The following is a 25,719-nucleotide window of genomic DNA, read 5'->3' on the forward strand; positions in this document are numbered from 1 at the left end:
AAGGAAGACATTTCCTTCTTCTGTTGTCACACGAGCACATACAACAGGATCATTGTGGACATTGCTCCACCCATCAAGACTCAGGTTAACAATTTCACCCTCTAGACCTTTTGCACACTGCTCAATTTCTCTTTCATACACTTCATCCAGTGATTTGCATGTGACATCTGCTCTATTGGGTGGACCGTATCCTGGTCTTAATGACTGAACCATGTTAATGAAGTGTTGGTTCTCAATCATACGAAAAGGAGAGTTTGTTGCATAAACAAACCGGGCAATTTTTTCATCAATTACCTCTTTTTGTAATCTGCTGTTTCTTATCACAAACTTATTGATGGTTGTTTCTGGATGATGGAATTTTATTTTTCTTTTTGCTACAGGTGATATACTGTGGCTATGTGACATACATGATATGACTTAAACACTATAATTGGCAGATAACTCTGAAACTATAAAAAATGATGGTGATCTAGAAGGTGGATAATCTTCAGAATCCTGAATATTGAGGATGGATTCTCCTAAACAAAATAAGTCAATGTAGTTATTTAATTAGTATTACCATACTGCTCATTTAGTATTACTCATTTCATTCACTGACACTCAGTACTATTTAAAAGGTGAAAGTGTAAAAGGAAGATCTGCCTATTTCAGCTATTTATTTTTTATCTCAACTTCATCTAAAATGATAGTACCATAGAGTAACAACTGTATTTTTTGCTCAAACATGAGAATTTAAGAATAGATCAGAAGGAAGACAGACAGTCCTTAAGAAAGAAGTATGAAATAAAAAAATTTTATCAGCCTGAAGATCCTGCATGTTCAAACGTGTTCCTTTCATCATCTTCAACACAGCTTCCTTCTGAGAAGGAACACTTCTCATGATGTTGTTTCATTCTGGCAAGCAGGCCTTGCATTTCTTTGTTGCACTGTTTCTATTATGCACACATGCCTGTCTTACCCACAGGTAGGGGAACTTCATTAAAATATTCCCAAACTGGATCTCTTTCACAGCCTGCTGCAATTGTAAGTTTTTCCTTCTAGTGAGAGAATTGTATGGTAGGTCTTAAATCAATGAAGGCCCCACTCAGAAAGACCTCAAGACTTTTGGAATGTGCTGCTCAAACAGTTTCACTTTTGTTTCTACTGCCTGTCCCTCCCTTCTCCCATTTATCTCCAAACTTCTTCTCTTTGACCAGATCTATTCTGCCCCCAATAATCTTCTATTCATTGAACTTTTTGAAACTTTGCACTTTTAAAGAAAGGTAAGGGATTGACTCTGTGTACACAAATTTGCAGAGGGACAATAGGGTTGAGGTCTGTTATTTCTCACCTCTATATATTATCTTATCTCTATATGTTATCTCTGGAGACACAAATCCACAGTTTGAGAACTGCAAAACTAAGCATCTCTGATGGTATCTTCTATACTGAGCACTGAGTCCCATTGGGTAGATAGAAAGATTAACCTAAATCTGTGATTTCCAAACTTGTTCTGCTACTTGAGCAGGGAAAGCCCCTGGTGGGCCGGGCTGGTTTGTGTACCTGCCGTGTCCACAGGTTCGGCCGATCGTAGCTCCCAGTAGCCACAGTTTGCTGCTCCGGGCCAATGGGACAGGTCAGGCGGAAGCTTCTCTCTTGCCTTTTCCTGCACTCTGGGAAAGGTCAAAGGTTTAACTGAGGGAGCAGTCTGGCCGTAAATATAAAAAGGACCATGCAGAGAGAAGTGGTAACCAGTTGGCCACAGAAAAGGAGATAGAAAAGACATTCATTCGGAAAACCAGATGCTCCTTCTGATTGTGAATTAGACATCTATTTACGTGATAGACTCAGTGCAGCCACACTTCTGAGTACAATCACTCTCCCCATTATAATACTGAGAGATACTTACTTTCTTATCCTTTAAAGATAGGAGTGTTATTCCTTATACTTAGAAACAGAGTAGGGAAGAAGGAGACATCAGTAATATGGGACTTGAAATGGGACCATAGGAATTAACAAGTAAAGGCTTGCATTACTTGATAGTAAAAGGTTATTTTTCCTTATAACATGCATTACAACTATTTTTTTTTAAATCACTTCAATCATAGCAGTAAATAGCTGGAAACAACTAGAAAGAACACAAATGGCCAACAGTTGCAATTCAGCGAGAATTGCTAGTGGAAAATATAGTCTTTTACACTGTGGTCTGAGTGAAATTAAACCCTGCTTTGAAATTCATGGTCTTTCCCTGCTCTTCACTTATATGAAAATTATTTTACGCACTGGCAGTTGCAATACTAGCACTTACTGAATATCGAAATGAGTAATATTGTATAGTTAATGAAGAGTTATGTGACCTAAGCAGATGACTGGGAACTAAGAACTCCCAAGTTTTAATCCTGGCACTTACATTAACTTTCTCTATGGGTTTGGGACTTGCCCTCTCTGTCTGCATTTATTTATTTGTACAAGGGAGGATAATAATAGTACAATCTTGCCTCATAACAGCATTGTGTGAATTAGTTTTATGTTTATAAAATACCATTCATGATTAAAAGTACTAAGTAGTAAGATAGAAAGGATTCTGAAGAGGCAAACTAAGCAATTTCTCTGTATTCTGGGAGATGTTGCAAGACATCCTCACTCCAGAGAAGCCTGTGTGAGGAACACTTCATCAAAGAGGTCCTGGTGTCTTTATTTTTTGGTTCTCACTTGGTACTTGCTCCCTGGCCCGTTTTCCGCCCCTCGGACGATGCATTCCGTATCATACTTTTCATTTCCTCCTAAAACCTTCCATTTTCATTCCTCCTTTTTTTGTCTTAACTCTCATGTCAACCAATGGGATAATGTATATTTATATGCTTTTAAGATGTTTTGTGCAGGTCTTGAAATAATATACATTCTAGTTTAAAAAGTACTTTTTGTATCTTCATGAACAGTTACTGTCTTTGCTCTCCCTGAGCCTTCAGTTGTCCTGGTAAACACATACTTAGTGAATTTGCTTTGTGTAGAAATTGCCCATCATTTGATGCCATACAGCTTTTGATGCTTACTTAAAATATGTAATTACTTATTCATTTTAAACAATACATAAATCTGATCTCTCAATCAGCTCTGGCTTCCACTGAGGCAGTTTCTCCACTACATAGATTTTCCGACAGCCCCTGTTTTCTCCCTTCTGCTGCAGCTGTTTTCCTTCTCTACCTGAAGCTGATTTCTCTGTAGCTCCTTCTGAATCTATCTTCCCCTGCCCTATTTGATACAGTTTCTCTGTACTCCCCTTGACACCAACTCTCCCACCCCCAAACTTCATTTATTGATGGTTCCCACTACCTTTCTATTTCTTCTTCTGCTTTCTCTTTCTTGCTCTTCAGTGACCGTTATTCCATTTTTGCTGTTTCCCTGCCTCACATCCCTTGACCATCTTCTGAGTTGGAACACAGGCAGCATTCTACCTTCACATTCCCCTAACTCCTCGTTGTTTCTGGGTGCCATATATTTTCAATTATAGTTGACTAATATTTGTATTGCTTGAATATTCAGTTGCCAAACTAGTTGCTATCAGTTCTCTTAGCTATGTCCTACCACTCTCATATGGCTGAATGTTTGACTAACACAAACGTCAAACAAAAATATTCTAAAATATTTGGGTCACCAAATATTGCTGATATTTACATAATTTGGCAAATTAATAATTCAATTCACACTTTCCTAATAAACTGTCCTGTTACATTATACCTATTCTAAGATGGCTTCCAGCTAAGCAACCTATTACTTTTAACGTTTTATTAATTTTATAAGTAACTGCATAACTCTTAGTTATTCAAATTATCTCTCTCTCTTCTGTGTCTCTGGGAAATCTTTGTACTTTATTTTATCTGAACTAACAAATACCACAAGTTTGGATGGTGTCATCTGCTATTTCGTTCTTTCTTGCTCCGGTCCACATCAGCGGAAAACCTTAGCATTGTGTATAATTTCAGAGCCTTTGACTATTAAAAATGTTCTGTCTCAGTGGTACACTTTACATTCCTTCAGTACAACACTCCTCCTTGCTACACAAAATAGTCATCAGTTCTACATTCTCTCTTTCTCCACCTCTCCCCTAAAAGCAAAACAGAAAAACTCCATGAATTCCATACTCTTCCCCATTCCCAAATTCATAGTCCTTCTACCACCATCATCTTCTGGGCCAGTTCACCATACTGCTCTCTCTTCAGTACCTCATTGTGGATCCTCTAAACATCTCTCCTACATGACATCCTTTGCTCACTGCAGCAATAGCAGTGAAGGCAAGTTGTTCTCTGGGCTGTGGCTGTGGAGTGGATGATCAGGTGGGGAATGGGTATCTTTTGATGGTGGACTGCATGGCCATCTGAGGAAAAGATCCCCTTTGGTCATGAAGTAGGCAGTTCTTGAACTACTGAAGTTCTTTCTTAGCTTGGGCAAAAGAGTGGGAGTGGGACTGGGAGGAAAAGTCTCTCTTGGCTTATGAATGGATGAACAGGGCTTTAGGCTCCTCCGCAGTATGAACTCCACAGACTCTAGGCTAGGAGAGGGGCTGGGTAGGCACCAATGGGGAGACTGGTGGACTAGAGTGGCTATAGTCACTTTAGTGGCAACTTGGCCCCATCTCTTCCTGGTGTGCTGCTGGTATGACTGATGGGAAGGGTTTGGCACCTGTTATAAATGAAGAGGTGGGGGATAGCTCCCTTTTTTGGACACCCACCCAGCCAGTTAGTTATAAAATTCCTCTTAGTAGCTTTTTCCTACTTGCTTTACCTGTAAAAGGTTAACAAGCCCAAAGGTAAAAGGAAAGGAGTGGACACCTGACCAAAGAGCCAATGGGAGGGCTAGAACTTTTTCAAATTGGGAAAAAACTTCCCTTTGTCTGTGTGTTGTGGTTGTCCAGATCAGAGGGGAACAGGGCAGCAGTTATGTTGTGAGAAGCTTTAAGCCAGGTATGAAAACCCATCAGATCATACCTAGAGATTGCTTATCTGAAACTACAGATATGTAAGTAAATTAGGGAATGTCTAGAAAAGATGCAATTAGGTTTATTTCTGTGTGTTTCTTATTGGCTTGTAGACTCCTCTGTGATAACCCCAAATGCATTTTGTTTTGCTTGTAACCTTTAAGCCGGACCTCAAGAAGATTATTCTTGATGTTTAATTTTTGTAAGTGGGTTTTTTAAATCTAGCAAAAGCCTACGTGCCAGATGTATTTTCTTTCTTTTTGTTTTTAATAAAATTTACCTTTTTTAAGGACAGAATTGGATTTTTGGTGTCCTAAGAGGTTTGTGCATGTTGTTTAATTAGCTGGTGGAAACAGCTGATTTCCTTTGCTTTCTTTCTCAGTTCTTCCCCAGGCGGATGGAGGGTGAAAGGGCTTGAGGGTATCCCAGAGGGAGGAATTCCCAAGTGCGCCTTCCTGGGACCCAGAGGGTTTTTTTTTTTTATACTTGGGTGGTGGTAGCATCTAAGGTCAGAGAGAAACTCTGACCTTGGGAGTTTAATACAAGTCTGGAATGGCCAGTATTAGTTTTTAGAATCCTTGTGGGCCCCCCACCTTCTGCACTCAAAGTGCCAGAGTGGAGAATCAGCCTTGACAGCACCCAAGAAAGGATTCCTTTTACAGTAGTTGCCATGATCACAACAATAATGATCTTACTCGGGGCTGGAAATTTTAACACTCAGAGCCAACCATTTTTGAAAGGGTTGCCAAACAAATTTTTGCAGCCTACCTTTAAATGTAATCAGTTTCTCTCCCCAATTATCATACCACTTTTTATAGGCCATTTAAGATTTGTGTCTAAGTAGCTTCACAGTGAGAATGTACTGGGTACTAAAGGTCGCTTTAATCTAACATAATAAAAATCAATAAATGGAGGTTAAAGCCAGATAAATTGAAATTAGAAATAAGGCACATGTTTTTAACAGTGAGGAAAAACCAACAAAGGGAAGTGGTAGATTCCCCATCTCTTACTGTCTTTACACCAGTGTGAGGTGCCTTTTTGTCTTTAGTCAAACACACGTTATTAGGCTCAATACAGGGGTAACTGGATGAAATTCTATGATTTGTGTTTTATAGGAGGTCAGACTAAATAACCTAATGTCCCTTCTGGCCTTGGAATCTATGAATCCACAAAGATTGCGGGGATTGTTACTGAGGTCATATCTTGAAATATAATGCAAACTTAACAGACATGTGTTTTAATAAAATCTTTTGGGGATGGGTTTTTACATTCCCACTCAACCTCCTACTGCAGAATCATAGAAGATTAGAGTTGGAAGAGACCTCAAGAAGTCATCTAGTCCAATCCCAGCTCAAAAGCAGGACCAACCCCAACTAAATCAGAAGATGAGGCCCAGCTGCATAACCCTCTTTAGTCTTAGCAATTGTTTAGCACTGCTTTACGTCAGTTTGTTTTTAAGCTAATCGTTGCAAGGAAAAGGGCTAGAGATTTAAATACTGTTTTCAAAGAACGCTAAGATTCTCTTTATAGGGTCCAAAATCTGGCTCCATGGAAAAAGAGACTTGCACAAACTCCTGCCAATTCAATACTGACTTTGTCCAACACTGATGTCATTCGGAGAAGCTGTCTGTCATCTCAGGAATTTTTCCTAAGTGACTTACTTGCAGAACTGCTTCAAAGAGTAATCAAACTGAGGCAAAAGTAGGAAGAGAAAGTCCTATGTAGAGGGAACTGCCCAATAAATGGAGCTCCATGTCACCTAATTTGCACCAGGGAACTTTTCCAAAAAAATTCCTTCTGTTGATTAATCTGCCTCAGGGCCATCACTGCTAGCAACAGTGGGAGCTTTAGCGTGAATGGGCTCTGGCATTTTAACCATTGTGTCATCTGACCCTGCATAGAGCAGGTCTTATCAACCCAATTAAACATTTTACATAATATGGCTTGAACTTCAGCCCACATTACAGATAAGAACATGTTAGGTTCTTAAGAGCTAGTAGAAAAAGATTTAATTTGGTTACTGTGGCAGTGCACACAGGTACCAGCTTAATGGGTGTAGGAACTCTACAAGATTACCATAGTATTAGAGGATGAGAATCCTCTAGACTGGAAATCCATGGTGTTAGAAGATTTTACTAAATTTAGAGTGCCAAATAAGTTTCAAAGGTAATAGTTTCAGAGTGCTACTGTGGCATTTGTGTCAAATGTTATTAACTAGAGGATAGCATCTTTGTCACATACTGAATAACATATCCTGCCACTGTTTGAGTTGGCAGTTCTAAAGAGAGTTGAAATCATGAGAATGGAACAGTTTTAAATGGTGATCAGCTTTGGCAGCCTTTTCTGTAATGCTGTAATGGTAGTCTGTAACTACACATAAAGGGTAGTTCTGTGTATTCTGTTCTTTTGATAATACTATTAGAAAGCATCAGTTTATTTTTTGTCACCTGAGATCCACATGTTCGGGAGGGATTACTTCTTATAAATGTTCACTTGTGTATGCATTGTTGTTTTAGGGGAAGCCTTTTAGACTCAGGAAAACTTTCTAATCTATGTTATTTATATGGTGCTAATTGTTGAAATGAATCGTTAAGGGCCCACAGTTGGGCAGATTATTACCTGTACCAATGAAAATTCACATTCAATTTGCGCAATGCACAGCAGTTTATTTGAGAAAGAATCACACAAGTAGTAAAAGGTTATATAATACTGTACATCTTCCTAATAAGCCTCAATTCCCCAAGCGTAAACCCTCAGTAGTTGTATTGGCCTTACACAGTATCCTGATTTGCAAACAAAGGAGATATAGCTACCGGTTCTAGATGGAGACTTCTTTTCTTCTCTTCTCTTACCCTTTCAGGTACTTGGTCTGTCAAACGTCCCCTGAAGCAGGGTATTGGTTACCCCAAGGCCCTCTGGTTCAAAAGTCTACAAAAGTCACTCATAGCAGGGTGTTGGCTGCCCTGAGACCCTCTACCTCACAGCATCACAGACCTCTCCAGATATTAATTGGGGAACTAACTAACTCTGCTTAGCATTTATACCTCTTGTTCTCAAAGAAGTCACATGTTGCAGAAATATGACCTGTTGGATGTTCCATTACTGTGTTTTTTTTTAATTAATATTTTAGAAGAGACTGCAAAATGGACAGAGACCAAAGATCAGTTGATGTTTACCCTCTCATTAATCATTCACTTGAGCTCTTGGTGTGGTGCCATCCTAAAGGATCATTTTGACCCAGATCAGGCTGTACCAAGCTTCTGTGTCTTCTACATATTTACTTTCGTGAGCTCGCCATCAACTGATATATTTCAAAGTCCATTGTTGAAACACACACACAGATAGAATCTCTGATTAATGAATTCCAGCACTTTCAGTAAATTTCCATACAAACTATCTGATGCTAAGACAACCCTGCTCTCAGCATCCTCTAGCAAATTTAGACGTATCCAGCCATACCAAACTCATGTTCACCACATTGATTCATATCAAACACAACAATTCACAATAACAATTTGGCACCATCCCAACACTAATCACCATAGTTTCTACATGCTGCTGACGTTAATGCATATTATAATTAAAATATAAACACTGTATCTTTTATTATATCTGGCATTCTAGTGACAGCACATTTTAAAATTACCTAAACCGTTCTATTATAAACCCCCATTTTCAGTTGCTAATGAAGATCATCATTTTTCATCTTTTGACCTGTACAGAGGTGAAATATATTTGGTAAGTTTCAGCAAAAATAGGCTAGCCATTTTTGAGAATAAAGACAGTAGTGAAAGTTACACACTTCCTATTAATAAAAAGCATAAATAAATTGTGCCACCATTTTTAACATGATTAGCTCTAAAGTGTGCTTAGGGTAGAAACTGACGTTTGATAGGGAATGCTTAGGAAGGAAGATTGCCTTCAATGTCCTGGTGTAAATCTAATTGTGTTTGGCAAAGATATGAGGGTTTGAAAATTGTAGTTTGCCTACCTGCAGTAGTTTTATAAAAATTATAGCACCTTTTAACAACTGTCTTCCAATGGTATAAATGAAAGAGGGCTGTACAGTGCTTCTGTGAGTAGATAATTTAGGACCATTAAAAAAAAATCCATTGAGTCCTGCCTGATTCTTTGGGAGTGAGTTTTGTGCCTCATAGCCAAATGCCCCAGTGGGCCATTCTGGTTGCTACTGATTGCTAAAGCATAGCAATGCTGCTTCCTTAGCTATGCACAGAAATGCCTTACACTCTAGGGGACTCAGCTGGCCAAATAAGACAGATTTTCAACCCATTTATACCACTGGACCCTATTTTGCAAAATAAATAAATTACTCAGTGTTAAGGTGGAGTTTTAGTTACACAAAAGTCATGACGTTCGGAGTGAATTTCCCAACGCATCCTACACTGTTTCCTTGCGTGTATGCCTTCTATTAAAAGATTACACAATACTGAAACAATGTGATATACTGGTTGGCAAATCAGACCGTAAAATGGAAAGTGATTTTTTTCTCTAGTCTTCCTCCAGTTGGACTGCATAAGTAAATTGAATACTATTTTTAAAATATATATACGTACATGAACATTTTTTGTTGCTCTATATGTGTTGTTTAATCATGTAACAAAAGAACCTGCTGAAATTATATGGGTGAGAATCTTAATTCTAAATTTCCTAACTTTTGTGACAATAACTCATCCCATTGCATCAACATAGTGGCCCAGATCCTCAGCTGATATACACTGGGATAGCTCCACTGAAGTTAGTGGAGCCAGCTAATTTACAACATATGAGGCGCTTGATCCTATGTTTTTGTTTGCTTTTGTTATTTATTTTTATATTTAAAAGGATTATCTGTATTGAAAACCAACAGTATTTAAAGGATAGCATGCACCTTAGTGGTTCAAGTGTCATTGTTCCTGTGTGTGCATGCAGAGTAGATAGATGTACTAACTGTTGTTCCATCTGCCTTTCTCTTTCATAGACATTTGGGCCTGGATCTAGTTCCTCGTAAGGACTTTGAGGTGGTGGATTCAGATCAGATCAGCATCTCAGATCTTTATAAAATGGTAAGAAGCCTCAGGTGAAAGTCCTTTGTTTGTGGGGAAGAGATTTTCCTTTCGTTATTTGTATTGCTTGTTTGAGGGGAGCGGGTGAACTAAATCTTTTTTTATTGTTTTCAACATTACTAATATTGGTGGGGGAGAAGGGGAGCGATTGGTGCTAGTCCTTAGCTGATGCTACGAAAGATAGGTATTTCTGGGTTTGTTACGTATCACTCTATAAAGCTTCCAGTATCAGTGAGTCTCATTATTTTCAATCTGAACTTTTTTTAAAATGAAAAATCAGGTAAATAGTGATGTCAGGGTTCTTTCCCAAGAGTGGTCTATAATAAGTGTTTTTCTCTGTGTGATCACTAGCTTAAGGCAACACTCATGTCTGACCCTGTGCTAAGGGCCCCAGACTTTGACAAACCATTCCTAGTAACCACAGATGCGTCTGAGCGTGGTGTAGGAGCAGTTTTAATGCAGGAAGGACTGGATCAAGAATTTCATCCTGTCGTGTTTCTCAGCAAGAAACTGTCTGAGAGGGAAGGCCACTGGTCAATCAGTGAAAAAGAATGCTACGCCATTGTGTATGCCCTGGAAAAGCTACGCCCATATGTTTGGGGACGGTGTTTCCAGCTACAAACCGACCATGCTGCGCTAAAGTGGCTTCATACTGCCAAGGGAAACAACAAAAAACTTCTTCGATGGAGTTTAGCTCTCCAAGATTTTGATCTCGAAATTCAACACGTTTCAGGAGCTTCTAACAAAGTAGCTGATGCACTCCTCCATGAAAGTTTCCCAGAATCAACGGGTTAAAAATTGTCCTTGAAATGTGGAAAATCTTGTAGTTTTATATAATTAGTAGTATATGTAAAGGTGCATGTGTTTTATTAATCTGTTTATTCTAAAGTTCTAGGAAGAAATCACCAGTGTGGTTCCACACTGTCTGAGATTTGGGGGGCTTGTCATAAACAGATAGTTAAGGGTTAATGTCTCTTTTATCTGTAAAGGGTTAAGAAGCTCAGTAAACCTGGCTGACACCTGACCAGAGGACCAATAGGGGGACAAGATACTTTCAAATCTTGGTGGAGGGAAGTCTTTTGTTTGTGCTCTTTGTGGTGGTGTTGTTTGCTCTCGGGACTGAGAGGGACAGGACATCAATCCAGGCTCTCCAAATCTTTCTGAATCAGTCTCTCATGTTTCAAACTTGTAAGTAATTAGCCAGGCAAGGCGTGTTAGTCTTATGTTTGTTTTCTCAACTTGTAAATGTTTCTTTTTGCTGGAAGGATTTTACCTCTGTTTGCTGTAACTTTGAACCTAAAGCTAGGGGGGGGCCCTCTGGTCTACAGGAATCTGATTACCCTGTAAAGCATTTTCCATCCTGATTTTACAGAGATAATTTTTACCTTTTCTTTCTTTAATTAAAAGCTTTCTTTTTAAGAACTTGATTGATTTTTCCTTGTTTATAGATCCAAAGGGATTGGATCTGGACTCACCAGGGATTGGTGGGGGACAGGAGGGGGGATAGTTAATTTCCCCTTGTGTTAAGATCCAAGGGGACTGGATCTGGACTCACCAAGGATTGATGGGGGGAAAGGAGGAGGTTGGTAAATTTCTCCTTGTTCTAAGATCCAAGAGGTTTGGATCTGTGTTCACCAGGGAATTGGTGAAGTCCCTCAAGGCAACCCAGGGAGGGGACGAAGTTTTGGGGGAACAGAGAGTGCCCCAGAGACTGGAATTCTGGATGGTGGCAGTGTATCCCAGATCTAAGCTAGTAATTAGGCTTAGAAGTGTCCATGCATTTGTACCCATAAGTTCAGAGTGGGGAAAGAAACCTTGACAAGGTCCCAGAAAGGTGACAATTAATTAGGTCTGACAATTAAAGATGGTCTGGCATACTCCAGGCAATTGTGCTCCCACTTCAAAGAGAACAGAGAAGAAACACTTTCTGCCTTCCAAGGGAGAAGAATACTTATTCTCACGCTGTGCTCTGAACTCTTTCATGGTGCAAGCTATCAGTGAAATGAACAAGCAAAACCACACTAGCTCTACACCTTCTTATAAGGAGGCCAAATGTTTAGACCATTTTTTAGAAAAAACTTCACTTTGGCAAGCTTACAATTCTGCATAGCAAACTACCAAGCTTTAATGTTGAAACATGATTTTATTGATTGCAGTACATTCTCAGAATTCACCAACAAACTACACCAAGAAGATAGACCTCATTTCCAAGCAGTTATTGATGAAGGTAAATTGTTGACTGGATTGGCCCTCAGGCAATAAGAGATGCAGCAGATACAGTCTCCCACTCAGTGGCAATTTCCATAGTCATGAGACGGGCTTTTTGGCACAATCCTCCAGATTTCCCAAAGAAAGCCAATCCATCATGGAGGATTTGCCTTTGAAGGAAATAATCTATTTAGTGAGAAGACAGATAAGTCATGACATTCCCTCCACAACTCAGGAGCAACCCTTGGCTTACTAAGTATCTATACCCCCGCACCACGGAGGATATAACCCAAGACTCAACCTTACAGATTACAGCCAAGCCCCTGAACTATTCTACCACCAGAGGGCTTATGACCCACCTAAGAAATGCAAGAGAATGTGGCATAATAAGCATAATTTTCCACCTTCATTCTCCTTCCAGCCTCTCACCAAGAAATTTATTTAATGGGACTTTCAAAAGCTGCGAAACAGTTCCCTTGCCATATTTACTTGTCAGGACTCCTGCACCCCATTTGGTGGCTGCCTAGCTCATTTTTCCCAGGCTTGGCACCTAATAACATCGGACAGATTGGTTCTGGAGATATTTACCTCTAGTTATACAGTATAATTCCTCTCCCTTCCCATGACCCCGAGAAAACACTTTCCCATCCCTCTTCAGAAACCCTTCTCATGAGAGGTTGCTTAGTCAAGGTATTAGACTCCCTATTCCATTTGGGAGCTTTAAAGCCAGTAACTTCTCAGTACAGACAAAAAGGATTTTATTCAAGATATTTCCTCATCTCCAAGAAGAAAGGAGACTGGAGGCCTATACCAGATCTCAAACAGCTGAATATCTTTATCTACAATCTGCAGTTCAGAATGATCACCCTAGCTTCTGGAATCCCTTCACTGGACAAGAACAATTAGTTCACAGCTCTCAATTTAATGGACATTTATTTCCACATAGATATCCACCCTGCATGCAGGAGATTCCTCTGATTCACCATGGACCTAGATCGTTATCAAGAGAGAGTGCTCCTCTTAGGCCTCTCAGTGGTAGTGAGACTATATATGAACGTACTATTGGTACTGTCATGGCTTGTCAGTGTTCCCCTTCTTCAATGATTGATTGTTCACGAGGGAATTCATATCAAGAAGAATGGGCAACAACTCTGTCCATCCTCAATCTCTAACTCTTCTAAGGGCTTCAAGTAAATGTAGAAAAGTCCATTTTAGTTCCCTCACAGACTACAGACTTTATTGGGATGACCCTAGACTCAATGAATGCCAAAGCATACCTACTTGATGATATATTCCAAGTTTTGAGGGATCTCATCACTCAGCTACAGCTGAGCCCCCAGATGACAGTTTGATCACGGCTGCTCCTCTTAGGTCACATGGCCAAGTGTACCTATGTGATACCTTTTGTGAGAGTTTGCCATCTATGTCTATAGGCTTGATTACGGAACATTTAAGCAAGCACAGTCTGCGCAAACTGATGCCACTTTCCCACAGAGTTCTGGCTTCTCTCTCCTGGTGCAAGAACAGGAAGATGGTATTTCATCCCTCCACTACCCACAGAAAGACTGATTATAGATGCCACCCTACTAGGGTTGGAGCCATTCTGAGTGAACACATAGTGCAGGATATCTGGACTCACCAAAAATCCCAATTGCACATAAACCTTCTGGAGCTTCATGCAGTACACAGAGCCTGCAAACAATTCCTACCATTTATCCAGACTTTGCATGTTCAAGTCATATCAGATAACATGACAACAGTTTCATATGAACTAACATGGGAGAGCAAAGGTCAACCTCTCTTTTCATAGAAATAGTCAATCTCTGGAACTGGTTCATTCGCCACCAGATCACCCTGTTCTTCTTTGAGTGAAAATGTCTGCGCGCCGCATGCACACCAGCTGGAAGATTTTCCACAGCAGCGTCCGTAGGGTCGGCCTTGGCGCCCCCTTGAGTGGCGCCTCCGTGGCACCCTATATAGGGGCCCACCGACCCTCTACCCCCTTAGTTCCTTCTTACCGCCGGTGGCAGCTAGCTGGAACCTTACTCACTCTTACAGCGAGATTAGCAGTGTCTCGTTGTCCATGTATATAGTTTAGTTTTAGCTTAGAGTTAGTTGTGCATAGTTGATGATTGTTGTAGGGGGGCCCCCCAACGTATTCGTTGCCCTGCTGGGGCATGCCAGGGTCCCCAGGGTTTAAGCACTGCACGGACTGCGGGAAGTTTATGCCAAAGAATGAACCACACTTTCCTGCTTAATGTGCCTTGGAGAGAGCCACCAAAGAGACCAGTGCAGTATCTGCAGGGGCTTCCGTCCCAGGACTCTTAAGGACAGAGAGCAGAGACTCAAAATGCTCCTGGTGGATGCGGCCTTGCAGCCACCATCCAACCCCGAGCCGGCCAACCCGGTGCCCAGCACCTCATCTTTGGTGCGCAGCGCCCCGGCACCGGTATCAAGACATGAGGCCCAGGCCAAAGCCTCCAAATCCCGGCACCGGAGGGAGTCGGGACACAAAAAATTGTCCTCCGTGAGGCACCGTTCACCTTCTCCGGTGCCCGCTAAAAAGAAGAAGCCGGTGAGGGAACGATCACCCCACCAGGACCTTAAAAGTCCGACTCCGTCCACGAGTGCAAGTGGACAAGCCGGGCCACAGACTCATCCTCTTGTTGCTCCGTCGATTCCTGCACCAGAGAGAGGGTGGTCGAGTCCAGACCGGCCCAGGTCCCTGGACCTCAGCGAGGATGTGCGTCTTCCATCGACGCCTGAAGCGTTCGAGGCAGCCTCTGACTTGTTGAGCCTCCCAGTGCCGATCTCTCCACACCAGCACAAGGAGCCGCTGCCCGTGGCCTGTCCCCCAATACGATCACAGGGCAAGCCAGCCATGATGTTGCCTCGGTCCCTGCCCCGCGCCACCCCATTGGCTCTGGTGCTGAGAGAGCGTTCTCTGGCTCTGTGGCACCACTCCACAGCAAGAGTGGGTACTGCTCCCCCTAGGTCCTCCTATTCAGAGACCTCGGAGGCGGAGTCCTACCACTCCAGTAGGTCGAGGAGCAGGAGGTTGGCTTCATAGGCAAGCCATCAACCTTACCCGCTGCAGTGGCAGCAGCAGTGGCAACCGCCCTCCCAGTGGCCATTCTGGACTCCCTGGGCCTACCATCAGTCCATGGGACAGGCATTCAGACCTTGCTCCAGGTCCGCATCAATCTCCTCGACGTCATGACTCCAGCACAAATACCTCTACCACTGGCACCTCCATCTGGCAGAGGTGTGCTGCAACAAAGTCCAGCACCCCCTAGCCATGCACAGGCACTGATGGGGGCCATGGTTCCGGCACCGCCAGGCACGCCTTGTTGTTCGATGTCGACCCTGGTATCAGCTGCCGTGCCGCATCTCGAATTCGCACTGGCCACGCAACCACAATACTGTGTGCCACAAGCCCCTGAAGAGATGGACGGTGCAGAGGAAGGTCCGCTGCAGGTGATCTCCTCTTCATCTCTGGATGAGGCGATCACGGGTACTACAACGGCACCAGCCCTAGAGGACAACCGGATGCTCCAGCAGCTACTCAAGAGGGCAGCCCAGACCCTGGCAATCCAAGCAGAGGACATTGAGGTGGATGTGGACCCGCTAGTGGACATCTTGGCCCCCTCGGTCCCATCCAGGGTGGCCTTGCCATTGATCAAAAAGATAGCTGACATGTACCGTTCTTTGTGGCAGACACCAGCTTCATTGGTCTCTACGGCCAAAAAGACAGAGAGGCGCTACTTCGTACCCTCCAGGGGCCACGAGCACCTGTTTTCCCACCCTCCCCCAGACTCTTTAGCAGTGGATGTGGCCAACCAAAGGGAGTATCAGGGTTTCCAAGGGTCTACACCTAAGAACAGAGAGGCCAAAAAGTTGGACCTGTTTGGCAAAAAAGTGTATTCAGCAGGGGGGCTGCAGTTATGTATGGCCAACCAACAGGTTATAGTGAGCTGGTATGGACACAATACATGCTCGGCATTGTCTAAGTTTGCTGAACTTCTTCCCCAGGATTCGTGAACAGAGCTTTTGGTCTTGGTTGAGGAGGGGAAGTTGATCTCCTGAGCATCCCTCCAGGCAGCCTTAGATGCAGCAGATGCAGCCTCCTGCACGTTGGCGACTGGCCTGGTCATGAGGTGGGGAGCCTGGCTTCAGGTCTCAGGCCTTCCTCATGAAGTTCAAGAGACCATCCAAGACCTCCCCTTCGAGGGGCCCATGCTCTTCTCCGAAAAGACAGACAAGAGGTTACACAGCCTGAAGGATTCGAGGGCTACCCTTCACTCCCTGAGCTTGCACACCCCAGTAACCCAGCGCAGGCAATTCAGACCTCAACCATCCCCACGTCCTTACCAGTTTCAGAACCGCTCAGACGCCGGGCGCAGGCGAGGCAGGAATGGCAGAAGGAGGCACCAACATCAGCCCTCCGGCCAGTCATCCGACCAGACAAGGCCACCATCGGGGCCTAGGCCCCCAGTTTGATGGTATGGTCAGGGACGACCTACCAGTCAGGACTCTGGATCCTCCCAACCCTACCTTTGGGTCACGTCTGTCCCCTTTTTACCGTGCCTGGTCCCGAATCACATTGGATAGTTGGGTGCTTCGCATGGTAGAGAGGGGATATTCTATCCAGTTCTCCTCCCTCCCGGTCCACCAGCCCCCCTCCCCGTCCCTCTTCAGGGACCCTTCTCACGAGCAACTTCTAACTCAGGAAGTACAGTCCTTCCTCACAGCAGGGGCAATGGAGGAAGTTCCTCAGGAACTCGGGGGCAGGGGCTTCTACTCCTTATTATTTCCTAATACCAAAGGTGAAAGGGGACCTCAGACCTATTCTGGACTTGCGGCATCTGAACAAGTTTGTAAAGAAGCTCAAGTTCTGAATGATCTCCCTGTTCTCTATCATTCCGTCCATGGATCCAGGGGACTGGTATGCCGCCCTAGACTTGAAGGATGCATATTTTCATATTGTCATAATCCCCCAGCACAGGCATTACCTCAGATTCGTTGTGGGCAACGCTCGTCTTCAGTTCACAGTACTGCCTTTCAGACATCTCAGCAGCCCTGAGGGTTTTCACAAAGTGCATGGTAGTTGTGGCAGCCTTCCTGAGCAAGCAGAGGATCGTCCCCTACCTGGACGATTGGCTCATCAAGGGCCGTGCCAAGGCACAGGTAGAGGCTCAGGTGGTCTTCATCAGACAAACCTTCCTCGAGCTCGGCCTCCTGCTGAACGAAGCCAAGTCCACCCTGTCTCCCACTCAAATGATAAAATTTATAGGGGCAGTTCTGGACTCAACATACGCCGGGGCGTACCTACTGGAGTCCAGGTTCCGGTCCATGTCCAAGGTCATTCTCGGTCTCCAACCTGTCCTGATCACCACAGCAAGAAACTGCCTCAGGTTACTGGGTCACATGGCGGCGTGCACTTATGTGGTGAGCCACGCCAGGCTCAGGCTGCACCCTCTCCAGTCCTGGTTGGCGACTGTGTACCTGCCAGCCAGGGACGCCCTAGACTCTGTGGTGACGCTCCCCCGAATGGTGCTTGATTCCCTCCAGTGGTGGCTTGACCCACGGGAGGTGTACGCGGGGGTACCTTTTGCCAGGCCCCAGCCCTCCCTCTCCTTGGTAACAGACGCATCAGATCTGGGGTAGGGGGCGCATCTGGGGAACCTCAGGACCCAAGGCCTGTGGTCACCAGAGGACCTCTCCTTGCACATCAACGTCAGGGAGCTACGAGCAGTGCGTCTAGCATGCCTAACCTTCAAATCTCACCCGGCACGCAGGTGTGTTTCAGTCCTCACGGACAATACATCGGCAATGTTCTATATCAAAAAACAGGGGGATGCATGCTCCTCTCCTCTGTGCCGGGAAGCCCTCGCGTTATGGGACTTTTGCGTTCGGAATGCAATTTGCCTAACAGAATCCTACCTTCCAGGGGAGCAGAACGGACTGGTGGATGCTTTCAGCCGCTCATTCCAGGGTCACGAGTGGTCCCTTCACTGAGATGTAGTATGCTCAATTTTCTGTCTCGGGGGCTATCCCCAGGTAGACCTTTTTGCCTCGAGAGAAAACAAGAAGTGTCAACGTTTCTGCTCCCTCATAGGCTGCAGTCCGGGGTCTTTGACGGATGCCTTCCTCCTCTCCTGGGAAGAGGGTTTGCTTACGCCTTTCCCCTGATTCCCATGGTCCACAGGGTACTCCTCAGGATCTGCAGGGATCGCGCTTGTGTCATCCTGATAGCGCTGGCGTGGCCGTGCCAACACTGGTACACGTCACTCGTGCATATGTCTACTCAGGCGCCCCTCACTCTGCCCCTGCTCCCAGACTTGATCACACAGGATCGGGGCCACCTCCGACACCCGAATCTGGAGTCACTCCCCCTCACAGCCTGGATGCTCCGTGGCTGAATCCTGTGGAGATGCAGTGCTCTCAACAGGTCAGGCAAGTCCTGCTTGGTAGCAGAAAAACCCTCTACCAGGGCCACTTACATGACTAAGTGGAAACGCTTCTCCATCTGGGCCGAACAGCGGGGACAGGCTCCTTTGCTCACCCCAATCCCTCTTATCCTGGATTATTTTCTTCATCTGAGACAGCTAGGACCTTCCATCTCTTCCATTCGAGTCCACTTGGCGGCCATCTCAGCGTTCCACCCAGGAGAGCAAGTTGCTTCGGTTTTCGCAAACCCACTGGTTGGTTGCTTCCTCAAGGGCTGGGACAGACTGTTTCCACATATTCAACAACCAGCCCCGGCCTGGGACCTCAATTTGGTTCTTTCTGCCCTCACAAGGCCCCCCTTCGAGTCTCTGGCTTTGTGCTTTCTGCTATATCACTCATATGAGGTCGCATTCCTCGTGGCTATCACCTCGGCCAGGAGGTCCTCGGAGCTCAGGACGCTGACATCCGCGCCCCCATACACTGTCTTTCATAAAGATAAGGTCCAACTTAGGTCACATCTGGCGTTCCTTCCGAAGGTAGTCTCCCAATTCACATGGGTCAAGACATTTTTCTCCCTGTGTTTTATCCAAAGCCATACTCCTCCAGCACAGAGCGCAGACTGCATTCCCTGGACATCCACAGGGCCCTAGCATTCTATATTGAACAGACCAAACCCGTTCAGTAAATCAACCCAGCTCTTTGTTGCCGTGGCCGACAGGATGAGGGGACTCCCAGTCTCATCACAGCGTATCTCCTCCTGGATCACGGCCTGAATCTGCGAATGCTACAATCAGGCTAAGGTGCCTGCCCTGCCGATCACGGCCCACTCAGCAAGGGCATAGGCCTCCTCCACTTTGTTCCTGGCTCAGATCCCGACACAGGAAATATGTAGAGCTGCCACGTGGTCTTCAGTCCACACATTTACGTCGCACTATGCCATCACGCACCAGGCCAGAGACGATGCAGCCTTTGGCTGCGCAGTGCTTCAATCCGCAGTGAACTCCGACCCCACCACCTAAGTTCAGGCTTGTGAGTCACTTGTTTGGAATGGACATGAGCAATCACTCGAAGAAGAAAAAACAGTCACTCATCTTTTTGAACTGTTGTTCTTCGAGAAGTGTTGTTAGTGTCCATTCCAATACCCACCCGCCTGCCCCTCTATCGGAGTGTCGGCAAGAAGGAACTGAGGGGGTGGAGGGTCAGCAGGCCCCTATATAGAGCGCCATGGAGGCGCCACGGCAGGGGTGCCAAGGCTGACCCTACGGACGCTGCTAGGGAAAATCTTCCATCTGGCGTGCACGCGGCATGCACGCACCTTCTTGGAATGGACATGAACAACACATCTCGAAGAACAACAGTTACAAAAAGGTGCGTAACCATTTTTTAGCCATGCACCTTTCAGCAGATACTTCTCCAGACACCACTAGTGGGAACTACACAACTTGGTGATACAGAGAGCAGCTTAATCAGTGGAGATTCCCATTTGGGGATCTCTTTGCATCTCAGGAGAACAAGAAATATCCAGCCTACAGCTCCAGAGTAGCTCTAGGCCATGACTCCAGATGGGACACGTTTCTAGTTTAGTAGTCAGGACGACTGATGTATCCTTTTTCACCCATCCCACCTTTACTCAAGCTGTGAGGAAGATCAAAATAGAGTGCTGGTGATCCAGATTGCAACTAGGGGTGGCCCAGGCAGTCCTGGTTCCTGAGTCCTTGTGCTTGTGGATCTATATTCAGCTCCTCTCCGACCTACTGGCTTAGGACAAAGGCAAGATGAAACACTCCAACTCAGGCCATGTCTAATCTACAGGGACTATAGTGGCATAGTTACGGCAACATAGCTATGCTGCATAACTCCATTACATAGATGCAGTCTACAGCAGCAGAGTGACATTAGCTAGTTTGCTGAAAGCATTTTTCCATTGACCTAGCTGTGCCTAGGGATTATGTCAACATGGCTATGGTAATCAGGGATGTGGATGTGTAGACCAGACCTTGGCATCCTTCCAAATAGCAGCATGATATTTGGATGGATGACAGACCTAGAAAAGTCATGGTTAGAGGCAGTACAATCCATCCTTAGCAGTAGTAGAAAAGATTCCACAAGGAAATATTATATAGCAAAATGGAAAAGATTTTCTGGGTTGGTGTCATTGTTGTCCAGTATCACCCCCCAGAAGATGTTGATATCCCTACTATTCTGGATTACCTCTTCTTTCTAAAAATGTCAGGACTTTCACTCAGCTTCTCATGAATATTTTTGGAAACTATTAGTGCCTTTCACCCGCTGGTGGACAGCCATTCAGTCTTTGCCCATCCTACTACAATACTGCTTCTGAAGGGACAGAATCTTTCCCCGATACTGAACCCTACCCTGATATGCTATGTCCACCAAGACCTGTAAAGCATTAATGAAAACTCCATTTCAACTCAGCCTCATGTTTCTTCTTTCATCTATCTGTGAAGGTTGCTTTGCTGATAGCAATCACCTGAGCCAGAAGAGTAGGTGAACTGGGAGCTTTTGTGGCTGTACCAGCTTATACTGTCTTCCATAAGGACAAAATTTCCCTGAGGTTACCCCACAAATTCATCCACATAGTAATTTTATCTAAAGCAGGTCATCCATTTACCTATCTTCTATCTGAAACTACATGCCACCAGACAGGACAAGAAACTACACTCCCTGGATGCATGATGACCCTCGTCATTCTATTTACAGAAGACAAAACCCTTCAGGAAATCTCCTGAACTGTTGTCTATTTTATGGTACATATGAGAGGGCAAGCAATCTCTTCACAGAGACTTTCCAAATGTATTTTAGGTTGCACCATCCTTTGTTATGAGTTAATGGCAGCCCATCTCCCACACAAAGGCCCACTTGACCAGAGCCCAGGCTGCAACTGTTGCTTCACTTCAAGATAGCCCTCTTCTGGAGATCTGTAGAGCAGCTCTGTTCACACCTTTGTGAACCATTATGCTCTTGTATGATCTTCTACAGTAGATGCACCCTTCAGCAGAGCAGTCCTCCAACTGGTAGTAGAGCAGATGCAGACCAACCTACCCTCCTCAATGAATACTGTTCGTGAATCACCTTGAGTGGATACACATAAGGACCATCACTCGAAGAAGAAAGGTTACTTACCTTGCATAATAATTGGAGTTCTTTAAGATACGTGGTCCCTATCTGTATTCCACTATACACCTTCTTTCCCTTCTACTGCAGAGCCTTGGCCTATGGCTATTCACAGTAGAAAGGAAACAAGAGAGGCAGTCAGTCCACACTGCCACTTATGCCCTCAGTTCAGCGCTCAAGAAGGAGAAGAGTGCAGCTATGGACCAATGGAGTCTGCAAGAAGAGATCTTCCAGTCTTGGGCACATAGAGTACATACACTCTTCTAATAGACTACAGATAGGGATCCACACATCTAAGATAAACTCCAGTTATTGTACAGGTAAATAACTTTTCTTTTTCATCTCCTCTCTTGTCAGAATCATTTTGTCTTAGGCCTTGTGAATCAGGTTACTGATTATGAAGCTGAACAATGTGGCTTAACATGAACAAAATTTACCTAAAATTAATGTTGTTTTCTAAGAAAAACAAATTACCCTTTCCATATGAAAATGTGCATTTTTTTAAATGGTGTAAGCTGAATAGTATTTGTTGGTATGTACATTGTTTTTAACCTATATAACATTGTGGGGAAATATATTCTGAGTTGTGAAACTGTTCCATGGAGCTTCCTGTAAATCAGCTTGCCATTGGAATTGCTGCTGGATTTAATCTACATCGGTCAGTAGTATAGGCCCAGCAGCACAGCAGTAACAGTGGGACACTGGAGATATCTGCAAATCTTTAGAAGGGTTTAAATCTAGCCTCTAAACATTTGTTTAGCCTTCGTTTTGATTAATTGAACGTTTATTTATGCATCATTCTGAAATGCCTACAGGGTGAGTACTGTAGATGGGCAGAAGACAGAGCTACTGATCATGTTTCTTCCAGGCCTCAGCTGTTTGTCTTTAAATTGAACTTTTTATTTTTAAGATAAGATAAGTAATATATCAGGATTTCTTACAAATACACTAGTTTTGAAGGAAGTTTTGAAGTAGAGAGAAACTAGAAATAGACTTGCAATGAACATAACATTTGATGTCAAAACAACAAGATACATAGGGAGCTCAAACAGAGTTGAGCATGGCAGCTTTTATACAGCTGTTATACAGAACTGGAAACCTCTCTAAGCTTTCTAAAAAATATTTGTAAATATGTAATAAAAATGAAAATAGCATGTATACATTAAAAATTCCCCACAATTTGAAGCATTTTGCCTTTGCATGCAAGTAGACACAGTGTGGATGCTCATCACCTAGAACACTACTGATTGGGGCTTTGTAGATGCCCTGAGGGAAGGGAAAAAACTCATCTTTGCCTCCATCACAGCCACAAGATAAGATTAAAAATGTTTTATAGAAATGAGACTCAGATATCATGTGCCAAATTCTAGCCATCTTCCATTTCATGCCATTTTTTGCATGTCATCTGTGTACTATGGTGATCTGTGACGGTAATGGAGGGGAGAGACTGTTTTCAGAGCTGAGTACAAAATATTTTTAGTTTATCTGTAGGAATAGTGTTAGTTCAAATGCAAATGTAATGTGCTGTTTGGGCTTTTTTGATGAATCCATAGTCGTACACCAAACTCTCTCTAGGCACATTGAGACCTCATCATTGAAACTCACTGAGAACACCTGTTCCCTACTTCTGGGGATAGGGATGGAGTGGGAGGAGGGGAAGAGGATGCAAACAGTTCAGGGAACAACTTTTTAAAAGAGAGAGTGGGTTAGAAAAATAAACAATAAGTATATTCAACATGAGGATTGAAACGATCATTTTTCACGGTTGATGGATACATTGCATAAAAAAACCCACAAAACTTTAGGAAGAGTGTTCAAAAATAATGAAGTATAAGATTAATAAGCCATACTCTTAATAGCCCTATTAGTCATTATAATGTAGTAGTAAGCTATGATGAGTCAGAAATAGGAGTGAGTGTGCATTAGTAAGCTATTGCTGCAATTCTCTTGTGGTTAAAGAAGACAAAAGGCCTTGGACTAGATCCTAAAATAGGACTTAGTCTAAGCATTGCAGTGCCTAAATTTTAGACTCCCTGTCATCTAATGGAATTTATAACACTGAACCAGGTACCCTGTATAACTCCTGCGGAGAGTTAAGTACCTAAGAATGGGATCCACAAATGCCAGCAAGTTGAGTGGGGAACTGTCTAAACTAACTAATATGAAATGCTGAAGACTTAAGCCCTGGTATGACCTAAACCCTGCCCCTCAAAGGAAGTTACGTGCCTAAGTCCAGGTCTGAGGGAAATGCCTATTTTCGTTTGAGATTCACAGCCATGAACCTTCTCCTGGAGCTAGGCACCTAAGTCCTTTCTTGCAAAAAGAAGGTGGGACAAGATTGGAAGAAGGACTCAAACTTAGGTCTCTCACGTACTGGGTGAATGCCCTAGCCACTGGGTTAGAGAATCATTCCGGCTCTTTCTCTGACCCAATAAATATTTAATTATTTATACAAAGTAGAATGGCTTCTACAGGAGAGTTGGAGAGAGACCCAGCCTAGACTATCCGGGCTGGGGGGGGAGGGGGCGGTTGAGCCCAAGTCTCCCATGTCCATGGGAAGTGCTCTAACCATAGGGCCAAACATTGTAAGGTGGAAGCAACATCACCATCATCACTTCCTCCTCTAGATAAGTTTTGTGTGGGATCTGATCTGTTAGGTGACCTCTGAGAATGCCTGCCAGATCAGGCCCTGCAAGCAAGATAGGAGAGAGAATGCCTAGTCTGAGGATCCCAACTAGGCACAGGACTGAGATTGCTGTGCACGTGCCCAGTGGCAGGTTTAAGGGGACTTTACCAGCAGACACTTAGGTGCCTAAATCTTTTTATGGATTTAACCTCTTGTGCTTCTTAGTGCATCTGAGTCATGCAGCAGTGGCTTACTCATTTCCACTTTTTTGTAGGTCATTGCTGTGTCCTATCAGATCATCAATACAGTGGCCCACTACTGTTAAAATGCAAATTAATTGATCTCCAATTGTATTATTTAATTTCAGTCTCTTGTAAAGCTTATTCTTTTGTATAGACTATCTTTCAATTCCATAAATAAAATGGCCTTTTTCCTCTGTTTTTATTCATTTTTTTTGACTGCAAGACTCATAAGAATGCTGTGGTCAGGAGATGATGTTGCTGAAGCTCTTGGTTTGTTGAATTTCTGTTCCTGCAACTGCTGCCATTTTGACAACAAATCATGCAGGTTTTGCTAGGTAGTGTGTTCGGGTTTGTCAGAACAAGGTCTTAGACGTGTCTGAAAGGGGTAGGGTATTAAGAGAGGGGAAAGACATAATCTATTCTGTTGATCATGTTGACAAGATATTTCATTTTTTAAATACTAAAGTTTAAATGAATGTACATAACGAGGCATGGCAAAATCATTAACAAGACATTAAAAAAACAAAACTCTCAAACATCAATTTAGATTTAGATTAATATTTAAATCTCTCCTCTGTAATTAAACAAGCACAGTTAGAGACTTGCAGTCCATTTTCTGATTATAATGTTACTCTTTAGCATGAAAAAACAGGATCATCCTGTGAGTTACAATTTCAGAGATGTTGCTCTTACTACAAATGTTTTTGTACAGGTGTTGACTATTTGAGATTAGTGAAAATGTCTTCAAATGTTTACTGGCATTTCATTTTGTATCACACAGTCCAGATCTGTGCAAAATTTGAACATGGAAAGTATCAAATGAAATACAAAGACAATTTTAAATGCTATCAGGTCTGTAAGAGCCTTTTACATTCAAAGTTAAGGCAACACCACCCTTAAATTATCTCGATTAAGTATAAAAAGATTGTCAGAAAAGCTAGTGGTATTGGTGTATGTCTGAATGAATAACACAAATAAAAGAAAATCATTCTGAATTATGAAAATAAACTGAAAAATCAGTTTGTTCTGATCTCAGAAATA

At 43.5% G+C, this 25,719-nt stretch overlaps 1 protein-coding gene across 8 annotated transcripts in view; it reads left to right on the forward strand.

Annotated features, from left to right (window-relative positions):
* The window catches only part of DOCK3 (dedicator of cytokinesis 3), a 603,350-nt gene that overhangs the window by 259,031 nt on the left and 318,600 nt on the right, over positions 1–25,719 (forward strand). For all 8 annotated transcript variants that reach the window (XM_050957666.1, XM_050957672.1, XM_050957667.1 and 5 more), the window contains exon 7: positions 9,933–10,017. In XM_050957666.1, coding sequence (XP_050813623.1) covers positions 9,933–10,017 — 85 coding nt within the window. The remainder of the gene's footprint in view (positions 1–9,932; positions 10,018–25,719) is intronic.

Source organism: Gopherus flavomarginatus, chromosome 6 (assembly GCF_025201925.1).
Source record: "Gopherus flavomarginatus isolate rGopFla2 chromosome 6, rGopFla2.mat.asm, whole genome shotgun sequence".
Lineage (NCBI taxonomy): Eukaryota > Metazoa > Chordata > Testudines > Testudinidae > Gopherus > Gopherus flavomarginatus.